At 40.0% G+C, this 12,927-nt stretch overlaps 1 protein-coding gene across 3 annotated transcripts in view; it reads left to right on the plus strand.

The window, feature by feature from the left end:
• The window catches only part of CADM2 (cell adhesion molecule 2), a 1,057,057-nt gene that overhangs the window by 421,587 nt on the left and 622,543 nt on the right, over positions 1–12,927 (plus strand). The window contains exon 1 of one of the 3 annotated variants that reach the window (XM_048868936.2): positions 7,120–7,171. The exons of the other annotated variants lie outside the window; for them this stretch is intronic. Coding sequence (XP_048724893.1) covers positions 7,135–7,171 — 37 coding nt within the window. The 5' untranslated portion in view covers positions 7,120–7,134. Of the gene's footprint in view, positions 1–7,119; positions 7,172–12,927 lie in introns of those variants that run through there. 3 annotated transcript variants of the gene reach the window in all.

The following is a 12,927-nucleotide window of genomic DNA, read 5'->3' on the forward strand; positions in this document are numbered from 1 at the left end:
TATTTAGTGGGTCACAGAACAATATTTTTCTCAATAAAATGCTGAACTACCTAATATAAAAAATCCATCAGCCTGTTATTAAATGTATGAAATGGAAGGACAGACTAAGGCAAAGAAACAGAATGTCAGAACAAATTGTGACTTTACAATTTGAGCCTGGTAGCTCACCAGAGGTCCTCCTCAGGACCAATTCATCTTAAAATGTGCACTGTCTTTGAAGTAATACCACACGACGGCTGTGCCTGTACCAGTAGCTCTGATCAAAAACTGTAAATCTTTTTGTCACCATGTATTGTGTGGAGCAATCAATCTCAATCCCTTGGGACATGAACTTTGTGAAAAAGTGTGCTTCATCCCCAGTAAAGGGAGTAGTAAATCAGTTTCAAATTGATGTTTTGTCTGGGGTAAAGAAAAGGGTTCAGCATATAAAGTTTATCCATTTTGAAAAATGTGCTGAATAATATAATGATTTGTTAGGGGGAATATTTTCTGCATCATTAATATTTCACAACACTGTATTAAAAAAAAAGACTGAGGAGCTTTTGGTATTGTATGCTGAGCACAATACACTTTTTCTTAGATATACTCAATACTCTATTGATTTAGCAATTTTATTTATGCCATATTACTTTTACTTTGCTTTCCCCCCCACCTTTTGCTTACCTCTGCTTTAATATATTATCGGCTTTGAGAAGGAATGTTGAAAGAATTACAGTGCCCCTAAAAGTAGTGATTAATTTTCTGTACATCTACCATAACTAAGTGAGATGAGTAAGGGTGAAATATGTTCTTCCAACTCCTCACTTCCGTATTCATTGTCTCTCACTCATCTCTAAGAATGACCCAGATGCGATAGATACATGAATGTAAAAGTTTAGTGATATATGAACCTTTTAATTATTTTTTAAAAAAGCTCTTTTTGTTAATTATAATTGTTTAATTATCTTTTTAAAAAGCTATAAGGTGGATAGAAAGTTGCCTAGATTGTCGGGCTCAACAGGTAGTGATCAATGGCTCCATGTCTAGTTGGCAGCCGGTATCAAGTGGAGTGCCCCAAGGGTCAGTCCTGGGGCCTGTTTTGTTCAATATCTTCATAAATGATCTGGAGGATGATGTGGATTGCACCCTCAGCAAGCTTGTTCCTTGACTTTAGCAAAACTCTTGACACAGTCTCCCACAGTATTCTTGCCAGTAAGTTAAAGAAGTATGGGCTGGATGAATGGACTATAAGGTGGATAGAAAGCTGGCTAGATTGTCGGGCTCAACGGGTAGTGATCAATGGCTCCATGTCTAGTTGGCAGCCAGTATCAACTGAAGTGCCCCAAGGGTCAGTCCTGGGGCCGGTTTTGTTCAATATCTTCACAAATGATCTGGAGGATGGTGTGGATTGCACCCTCAGCAAGTTTGCAGATGACACTAAACTGGGAGGAGAGGTAGATACGCTGGAGGGTAGGGATAGGATACAGAGGGACCTAGACAAATTGGAGGATTGGGCCAAAAGAAATCTGATGAGGTTCAACAAGGACAAGTGCAGAGTCCTGCACTTAGGACGGAAGAATCCAATGCACCGCTACAGACTAGGGACCGAATGGCTCGGCAGCAGTTCTGCAGAAAAGGACCTAGGGGTTACAGTGGATGAGAATCTGGATATGAGTCAGCAGTGTGCCCTTGTTGCCAAGAAGGCCAATGGCATTTTGGGATGTATAAGTAGGGGCATAGCGAGCAGATCGAGGGACGTGATCGTTCCCCTCTGTTCGACACTGGTGAGGCCTCATCTGGAGTACTGTGTCCAGTTTTGTGCCCCACACTACAAGAAGGATGTGGAAAAATTGGAAAGAGTCCAGCAGAGGGCAACAAAAAAGAATGAGAGAAGAATGAGGGGGGATTTGATAGCTGCTTTCAACTACCTGAAAGGCGGTTCCAAAGAGGATGGCTCTAGACTGTTCTCAGTGGTAGCAGATGACAGAACGAGGAGTAATGGTCTCAAGTTGCAATGGGGGAGATTTAGGTTGGATATTAGGAAAAAAATTTTCACTAGGAGGGTGGTGAAACACTGGAATGCGTTACCTAGGGAGGTGGTGGAATCTCCTTCCTTAGAAGTTTTTAAGGTCAGTCTTGACAAAGCCCTGGCTGGGATGATTTAATTGGGGATTGGTTCTGCTTTGAGCAGGGGGTTGGACTCGATGACCTCCTGAGTTCTCTTCCAACCCTGATATTCCATGATTCTATGTTTAACTATTATTTTCTATCACAGCAAAATAAAGTGAAACTGACATTACAAATACTAAAATATTCACTTTGGTATTTGTTTAATCTGTACATGAAAACATCCTTTCACCTCTTAACATAATCAACTTTTCTTTATGGCAGGGGTGGGCAAACTTTTTGGCCAGAGGGCCACATCAGGGTTGCAAAACTGTATAGAGGACCAGGTAGGGAAGGCTGTGCTTCCGCAAACAGCCTGGCCCCCACCGCCTATCCGCCCTCTCCCACTTCCCCTCCCCCAACTGTCCCCCTCAGAACTCCTGACCCATCCAATCCCCCGGCTCCTTGTCCCCTGACCACCCCCTCCTGGGACCCCTGCCCCAACTGCCCCCGTGGGACCCCACCCCCATCCAACCCCCCCGTTCCCCATCCCCTGACTGTCCCAACCCCTATCCACACCCCCACCCCCTGACAGGCGCCCCAGGACCCCACCCCATATCCAACACCCCGTTCTCCCTGTCCTCTGAGTGTTCCAACCCCTATCCACTCCCCCGCCCCTGGCAGTCCCCTGGGACTCCCATGCCTATCCAACCCCCCCTGCTCCCCATCCCCTGACTGCCCCCCCCAGAACCTCTGTCCCATCCAACCACTCCCCGCTCCCTGTCCCCTGACTGCCCCCCGGGATCTCCTGCCCCTTATCCAACCCCCCCGCTCCCCACCCCCTTACCATGCTGCTCAGAGCAGCAGGAGCTCACAGCCCCACCAGAGCCAGCCCTGCCCCCCGCGCTGCCTGGGAGGAATGGCAGGGCAGAGCGCTGGCGTCGCTGCGGGGGAGGGAGCTCAAGGGCCAGGCAGGACAGTCCAGCAGTCTGGATGTGGCCCGCGGGCTGTAGTTTGCCCACCTCTGCATTATGGATAACATCAACATCTCTGATCCATCCTTAATACTAACAACACCTTCTCCTTATACTATTCAAAAATAATTGTTTCTCTCTTTATAGATTTGACAGATATTGCCACCACATGTAGTATCATTGGGTAAACTGTATTAAGTTAATGTATCACTGTAGGCCAGGTACTGTCTGTATGATTGTGTTCTGCTCCATGGGGGAAGGCTACCACAGCTCTTCTAGGAACTATAACAGTGGCAGGTAATTCGGGTGAATCACTGACACTGAATACTTCTAGAGAAGTAGAACCCCTGGGGAGGTTCAGATATACTGCTTCAAACTGGCTCTCAGACACTAGAAAAACAAAGAAAGGGCTTTTGCTTTAAAAACGCTGTGTTTAAACTGACTCCACCTTCTTTCTTATCTAGCAAAGGACACAACCTTCTGTCAAAGGGCTCCAACCCTTGCAGGAGGGTGGGAACGACTTTGTCCTACCAGGGTTCCATAAGACTAATGGGTGACATCTGACAAGTGTTTAGCATGCATATACAAACTTTTATTGGTGTATATTTGTTTTTCTGTAGTGTGTTTGCCTTTAAAATAGAGGTGCTTGCTTAGAAAGACCTGTGTGGTAACTTGTAACTGCTGGTATTATCCTGTTCATAGCCCTTGGAGAGAAAAGAAGGCACAGGTGCTGGCCTTTAGGCTCAGTAGGGTTATCAAAAGCCAGAGAGCTGTGCAGCCTTAAAACCTTGGTGAGGAGGAAGAGAGCTGTGGATCTCCACATAAGAGACGTGGTGGCTGGGAACTGGAAACCTGAAGTGGATTTCCTCATTGGTCATGGTGAGGGAAACATAGGTGCAGTTATCCTGAAGCTGTGACAATATTATTAAAGTTTTTCTTTTCTCCTTGGGATTGCCTTTTCCCTCTAAACTACTGCTCCTGTTTCCTTACATCTGACTTATTCATTGCTCTTTTTCCTGCTGTAGTATTAAGATTTCTTTGTCTTTCCTATCTTGTTGTGTACATGATGCCTGTTTTCTTTTTAAAATATTTGCTATTAATGTTTTATTTGCAAATAAGATTCTTGGAATAAGAATGAAACCCCCTTTTCAAAGGCAACACATACTTCAACACATTCTTTTCTGCTCTGCATATGGGCCTCTTCCTACCAAGGGTCCTAAAGGTAAACACCAATCAACAGGGCATATCAGATTAAAACCACCACCACGACTGCAAAATCAAAGCCAATAATGTCAGAGGTAACTTCAAGGAGAATTAGTGCAGAATTATGGGTCAGCTATATGGTATATAATACCATCTTCCTAAACCTTAGGACTGCAGTGAAGTTTTGTCTACTAAGTCTGGAGATGAATAGAATTTTGGGATGACTAGATACAACTTTCAGCTTTGATTATACAGTCACTGTAAACAATAAGTAAACAAATGTGTTCTGTATTCCTTTATTAAGGTATGCTGTGCCCTATATCTCAACCACAAACTTTTATCTTATATTGTTGTTCTTACTCTGGTGTTTTAGATAAATCTAATGAACATAAGTTATAAAATAAAATATTTAATGCTAACAATGTTAGAGAATTTAGGATTGCCTAAATGTCTAACTCTGCTTCTTTCCATTTGTCTCGTCTCACTCCCTCTATGTGTACATTTGTTTGTATTAATTCCAGTTGACACTGACAAATGATTGTTGCCATTGCATCTATGATAACATGCTCATCAAAATTAATTATCATATGTTCATGCTAGTGTGGAAAAATGAAAAATTTCTAAAATAATAACCATTTCTGATTTTTAATATCTTATTAAAATAAAATACATCAACAGTTTTACACTAAATAATCAGACAATGGACATTCAAAGGAACAAGACACATTGGTTAAAATATGTATGATTAAATTAATCATATTTGTTGCTTAGGAACTCTAGAAATTATATTTTTTCAAACTATTACACTTTTCAACATATTTTTTTTTAAATAATCAGATTTTTCTTTATCTTTCCCAACATTTATGAAACATAACACCTGTTTTCATTTTTTTTTTTAAAGTGGACATATTGTCCTTTCTCGGTTTAAAATGTGCCTAGGTCCTTTATTTTATTTAAAGTACATTTACAGCTCATGACAGTTCTCAGTGGCAGGAGTGGAGAGAGAAATTCTCTATGCATAAAATATCTATGCCATGGGCGACTGCAGTACTGACTTCCCAAAACTGCCCCACTGTTACATCCTAATCTTGGTTTCAAGTAATTAACAATAGGTATGAGAATGCAGTTTCACATCCAAGCAATGCACATATTTTCTGTTTAATACCTTACCCTAGTTGGCACTCTTTTTTTTGTTTTGTTTTTGTACGTTGTCTAAATATTGAAATGGTAATTAAACTAAACAGCTTCTCTCTGCAACACCAATAGTTTGGCCATACAGGCTAAAACTGAAACATGTGACTACAACACTGCAGGGATTCCATGAAGGTAGATCACTTTGATGGACAGAGGGCAAGGTTTGTAAACGACCTTGAGATCCTTGAGAACAGTGGTTCTCAACCCAGAGTATGTGTACTGCTGGCAGTACGCCGAGGTCTTCCAGAGGGTACATTGACTCATCTAGATATTTGCCTAGTTTTACAACAGGCTCCATAAAAAAACACTAGCGAAGTCAGCACAAACAAAAATTTCATACAATGACTTGTTTATACTGCTCTTATACTATATGCTGAAGTTTATATTTATATACAATATTTATATTCCAGTTGATTTATTTGATAATTATATGGTATAAATGAGAAAGAAAGCATTTTTTCAGTAATAGTGTGCTGTGACACTTTTGTATTTTTATGTGTGATTCTGTAGATTTTAAGTAAGGTGAAACTTGGGGTACTCAAGACAAATCAGATTCCTGAAAGGGGTTACAGTAGTCTGGAAAGGTTGAGAGCCACTGCTTTAGAATGTAAGGTGCTAAATAAATGAAGTAAACTGCTATAATTTGATGCTAGTTTTGTTACTATCTACATAGAGCAATAATATTTTGGCAAGTAGATCTTCACTGTTTAATCTGTTAACTAAGAACAGCATTTTCAAAAGTGGAAATCCAGCAGCTGCCAAAAGAGAGCTTTCTACCAGACTTGAGTTTCCAAAATAGACATGCTGTTTATCAATTTTTAATATTTGTTTATGGCCATTTTTGCCCATTTTTCACTTGTAAGAATTCTAGAGAGCAGTGTCTAAATTCGGGTTAATACACCGGCAGTAAAGATCTGCTAATGCAATTGTTAAAATCCTGTGAAAGGAGTGTGGGATTTTTACGCTTTGTTTGTATTTGGGTGGCTGGATGAGGTTGTTTCAGTGGAGGGAGAGATTGGATATAGTTTATTAAGACTTCCTAAAAGCTTTTGACGAACTTTTTTTTAAACCTTCCACCACCAATTGTCCACCTCTGTCCTCATACCCCATGTCATAATCCTGTGAGTTAGTTCTCATTATGATATAAACCTGACCATTTATCAACAAAAACACATTCTAAAATTAAATATCCATGTAATTTAATTCAAAATCATTAACACTCAATCACTCTGTTGTTTGTGAGGTGTTGTTCTTATGTTTGTAAATTCCATGTCTTCCATAGATTCTCAAACCAGAAGGGACCATTATAATCTGACCTCCTGTGCCACACACATAATTTTGTCCTGTGAATCCTATGTTAAATCACCATGCACATCTTTGCATCTATATAAATTATATTCTTAGCACTGCACATATTTAACATTTTTTCCATTCTATCTACAGCCAGCTGAAGGCAGACATTTTCTCCTAATCTGACAGAAAATGGTGAATATTATCAGATAGAAACCCATATTAATTTATCTCCAGCAGTTTTAGATGTAATTTTTGTCATCAGCCTTTACTACACTTAAATGAATAACTGATGAATCTGACTTTGGGGAGCGATAATGGATATTCTATCAATCTTTTTGCAGTCTAGTGGCTGGAGATCTGGAAAGCGGATAGAACAGGACACACCATGATCTCCCTCAGCGCCCCCTGCCCCCCAGTACAGAGTAAGTGCTGCAGCTGCTCTGGGATTCAATGGTTCTCAGTTCAAGTCCCCTTATGGACAGATTCTCATGCAATTAGTGGTTCTAATAGCCCTGTGTTCAGGCTGCAGTGGTGTGTCATGAATAGTAATTAAATTAAATTTAAAATGATTAAAGTTAAAGGGGAGACATGGAAATTTGCCCCATGGCCTGTAATAAGCCCCTTGCCTCTCTCCTCTACAAGGGGTATGTGTGCTTATGTGAGGTGGGTGATTGTGTTATATCAGTTAACTTAAACAAACAATTTCTTATAACTCAAGCACTTGCAAATAAAAATGGCACAATGAGTGCAACAGGCTTCAGATGTTTATATATAGTTCCTAAAACAAAATATACTACCCGTACTGACTTCTTGGGGTGAGGAAAAGACCTTAAAGGGAGGCTCTGATAGTGTTCACTACTGTTGCAGTGGCAGGGAGCAATTACTTGTAAACTGGTGTGATAAATTGTCTGATTTTGTAAATATATGCTCTTTGGAGAATTTGCTTGTTTTTCAATTCTAGGGATTTCTATGGTAAGAATTATTTAGCAGAACCCACAGAGGAGATGAACTATATCAAAGAGAGGGAAATCACTCCAGTTCTTCCTACAATCAGATAAAACTCATTGTCTTATCAGTATCAGTAAATCTAAGGGCAAAGCACTGTTACCTTGTAAGTTCTGAGAGGTGATTAATTCTCAGACATCACAGTCGGGGAAGTATATACCATTGTGGTCTCAAATTATAACGGCTGGAGGATTAGAAAGGGCATTTTTCTGAAGTAAGAAAATATTTTATTTTTGGATTATAGGATTCTTGGAACAGGGTTTAGAAGGGGCAGATTAACTGCAATGTTTCTTTATATTTTGTTTTTTAGAAAGTGAGATTTGCCATAACTGTAAGGTACAGTTTTCCTCCTTTTTACTTTTGCAGCTCTGTAGATTGACTGCAGATACTGTAAATGAGAGTGAATTGTATTATTTTCTCATTTATGCATCAACAATCTTAGCTATAGTCCAGTTCAAAATCTTTATTGCTGCAGATGATGCACAAACTAGAAGATCATAACTTGACTTTCAAATCCCAGGTTGAATTTGCACAATTGAAAATTAGAGAAAAAATGTTTTACTTGTACACTGAGAAAATCTGAGCTGAAAACTAATACACAACAATCACTCGTATGCCACCAATAGAAATACACTAATTCTGTTCAAATATCTGTTGTTGCTTAGACTGTGGATTTGCATTGATGCTCCTCTTCATCTAATCTTTTGTTTCCCTCTTTTCTATATTTGAATGTTTAAGCTATAATGAATCCCATGACTTTTCTTGTCAGCACATTTGTGACCTTTCATGGAGAACAGAAGCAGGGAAGGGAAGGAACACATACAGGTTTTAGTTAATTTTAGGCTTAAATTAGAATTTTGCTACATTAATAAAACCTTTCTTTACCCCCGCTCAAATGTATTTCCATTATAACTACATTTTGATCTTTTAGTGTAACATGGTTACACAAATATTAGTGATTTGTCATGTCCCTTAAAATCTTTAAAAGTGTTGGTGTTAGCATTCAGAAGAAATTTTTATCAATCACCCAATATATTTGATAGTTTTGAGGTGCTGCCTTTGAACTATATATAGTTAAATAGGGAATTGCATCAATTTTCCATATTGTTTAAGACATGTCAGACAAAAAGAATAGATCTAAAATTTAAGGGTACCATTTAAAAAAAGAAAACTGTGAAATCCCAAAGCAATGTGGACAAATCATTTTATTTGTCTGTAGTTCACAGAAATAGCTTTGGGCTAGACTCTCACTGAGTAGTGCCTTAATCAACAAGTAGTCCCATTCATTTCACTAAGACTTCTTGGGAAGTACTATTCACTCTGAGGAAGGGGTATCGGAATCTGGCTTGTGGTGAAGACTGTGTATTACATCGCTTTTGGATAAGATTTACCTTTAACGTTTCAGTTTGGATGCAGGATGGAGGGAGAATCTTGAATGTGCTGGAAATTAGAGGAAAAACAAAAAGCATCATATATCCAGATTGCTACTTTTTTTTAAAGTGAACATTTATAGCTAAGAAAAGACATTTCCTTCCAGCCCAATTTGATTTTTTTTCTATATCAAGATTACACCTAATAAATGTACATGTCCTTTTAACCATAAAATTGCTAGATATCAAATTAGAATACAGCAAGGACAGGCAGCATCAATGTTCCCTCTAATTTTTGACAGGCTGTGTGCGCAAAAAATTTCTTCTGTGCAAATTGTTGTGCTTCTGTGTGAATTTTTGTGTGTGCGGTGTTTCGCAATGTGCACAGGGTTTAGGATCTGTGTGTGCGTGCACACGCGCACAGCTTAGAGGGAACAGTGGGCAGCATTATACAAATGTGTAAATTTAGTAAGAATATGAAAATGAATTTATCATTGTTTTTACTATTGTGTGACTCTTTCTGTGAAAGAATTCCAGAAAGAAAGAATACTAATGTGTAAATGTAAGAAAACTTGCTTTTTCATTTTTAAAGTGGTATGTGTATGTATTTATATATACTAAAGGCATGCTTACGCAGTGTACTTTGGGGGTGTGATTTCTAAAGCACTCTAACATGTTGCACACTAATTGGTTTTTTGGACCATGCTGGTATGCACTAAAATTTCCCTAGCACACTTTAACATAGTGCTGAAACAGTACTATGTTGAAGTACACTAGGGCAGTGCTACTCAAAGTGGTGGTCCGCGGATCAGCACGCCTGCCGGTCTGCGCGCACATTGGAAAAAAATATCGTCAGTCCCCCACATCCGATAGCTTGAAAAGCACTGCACTAGGGAACTTTTAGTGAGTACCAGCATGGTCCACATGGACCAATTAGTGTGCAGCACAGTAGTTTGCTATAGAAATCATACTCCAGTAGTGTGTATCGCTATAACATCTAGACAAGCTCTAAGACTCTTAATTTTACAGCATTAAGAATACTGTAGACGATCAGCATAGTTACGAGAGTTGAGAAAATTTAGTTAGTATTTGACTAAAATTATTGTTTACAGTGTGTTAATATTGTAAACATAGGTAGTTAGCAAATTCACATTCCAAAACATTTACGGAATCATAGAAATGTGCGGCTAGAAGGGACTTAGAGAGGTCATCTAGTCCATTTCCTTCATACTGAGGCAGGACCAAGTACACCTAGACTATCCCTGACAGCTGCCTAACTTGTTCTTGGAAACGTCCAAAAAAGGAGTATATGTAATTTCATGCAAATTGCATATAAACTGTGAGCCTGACTATGGTCTGGCAGCACCGTAGCATCAACTAAACAGTAATCCCAAGTTTCTGATTCACCCTGTTTAGGTTAATGTGTATGTTATCACAGTTATTTCCTTAGACCAAAAACTATCAGTGCCAACAAAAGACAGAAAATCGCTAAGGCTGTGTATACACTGCATGTTTCTTTCAGGGGCATGTAGAGTATTTACTTAGGTAGCCCTCATCATGTGGGTACAAGGGTAGTACAAGGGTAGACAGTGAGGCCTGACTTAGGTGAGTAAAATACAGACACACCTGAATGTTAGGGGGCTTATTCCTTCACCCACTTACTTCCCTGGTCCTTCTCGCATGAACAGAGAGCAACAATACCCGATGTCCAAAGGTGCAAACAATTCGATGTTTATTGGGGTGAACTTCCAGCAAGCATGATTCCAGTTTCCTTCCTTCCCAGCTCTGACACCACAGAGCCTTACACCTGTGTCCCTGTTCCCATTCCTACCCTTAGCCAAACATGATTCCAACTTCCTTACTCCCATTCCCTGTTCCCATTTCCCCCTTTAGCAAAACATGATTCTAATTTTCTTACCCCATTCCCTGTTCCCATCTCCCCCCCACACCCACCCCCTCCCACCCACACCCACTTCCTCATTGACTACAGATTATATAGTAAAACTTGAGTTCTGCTTAGCTATACCTTAACCAATCATTTTCCTGAAATTTAACTAACCAATCCTAACATATTGTAACATGATTATGTAACCAATTATATCCCACCACCTTAATTAGTTTACACCCAGCAAAATTAATTATACAGCAGACAGGAACAATCACAGAACCAGACAGAGATTATACAGACAAACAGTGGGAACGATAATGACAAAACAATACAGAAGTGAGGATTTCACATCCCAGCTATTGATAAGTGAGTTCTTGCCAGACAGGATGCTATCAAACTAAGTTTTCTTTTACATTTTCTAGGCACTTCCCTTTCTCTGGAGGTGATAGGAGTACAATCCTGTCCTGATAGTGCCTAACAGCCCAATAGCACCTTATTTCAATGTGACTAGTTTGGAATGTGAGGATGTGACCGTTCGCTTCCCAGCTTTTGGCTGCCTGTGCTGCTTAGCCAAAGGCCTTAGCCTAAGAACAGGGCCTCAGACTGTCACAGTAAGAGAAGGCCCTTACACCAGCAGACAGTGATTTTGATTCTTTCTTTTATACCTCTATAATTAGCCAAGTGATAAGAATACACCTAAATTCTTAGAGTATAGGCCTTTACAGACAGGCCTGAATATCTATATCCTAACACTGAATGTTGTGTGTATCTCCCCAAGTACATACTCTATACAGCTCTCTACTGACCCAAGCTGTGCTTTCACGTCTACACTCTTTTTTTTTTTTTTTTTTTTTAGCAAAAACAACGAGGAGTCCTTGTGGCACCTTACAGACTAACAAATTTATTTGGGCATAAGCTTTTATGAGCTACAGCTCACTTCATCAGATGGGTTCTAGCCCACAAAAGCTTATGCCCAGGTAAATTTGTTAGTCTCTAAGGTGCCACAAGGACTCCTCGTTGTTTTTGCTAATACAGACTAACACGGCTGCCACTCTGAAATTCCTTTTTTTAGCCATGTAGACCTGCTGCCTTCCAGTTGCTGCTGCGTTCCAGTTGCTGGAGCTCCCCCCTGTCAGAGCCTGTCCTTGCTGCAATGAAAGACTTCAGCAGTGGAGAGCTGCTTGAAGCCTTTTCCAGCTGCCTCTCCCCGCCAGATCCTTTTACTGACGTGTACCTACACATCACAACTTTTCACTACAACTTGTAGTTACACATACCCAACACGCTGATGAAAGTGATGTGTAATGTAGACACAGCTTCAGTGTAAGAAATGGTTAAACAAATAATCAGCATCATTTGGTTCTTCACCACATTTTTCAGCCTTTCCTGCCTACATGGAATTATATAGATAATATAAATGGAAAAGAATATTTTACATAGTTCTTCATCACATAATTTGGTGTTGATGAAATGTATGTTTCTTAATACTCATCTTAAATTAGTTGAGTTTTTCTTTGATAGTTTTTCACAATCTATTTCTTGTGCTTGCACTCTGCTTTGATAGAGGTCACAAAACTAACAAGGGCTGATGTTATGTTTCTGTAGCATGAATAGTACATGCTTCAGTGGGAGAAGGGGCCAGCATGGCAACACTGACACATCCTATTGGAACCGGATGGGTAGAAGGCTTTAAAAGGGGACAGCCCTGTGTGTGAAGCTCCCTTTTACATGGAGCAGGCTGAGGCAGCACCCACCTTTCCTCCCCTTTAGGTGGTGAAATACCAGGTGCTGTGGGCATTGCGCTAACTGCCCCGATTTAGGGGGGCTGGGAAGGAATTTTTCCCTTACCACCAGATTGGCCTAGGTGGAGTTGGGGTTTTCTTGCCTTCCCCACAGTGGGTCCGGGGAGGACTTT

The sequence above is a fragment of the Caretta caretta genome, chromosome 1 (genome assembly GCF_965140235.1).
Source record: "Caretta caretta isolate rCarCar2 chromosome 1, rCarCar1.hap1, whole genome shotgun sequence".
Classification (NCBI taxonomy): Eukaryota; Metazoa; Chordata; order Testudines; family Cheloniidae; genus Caretta; species Caretta caretta.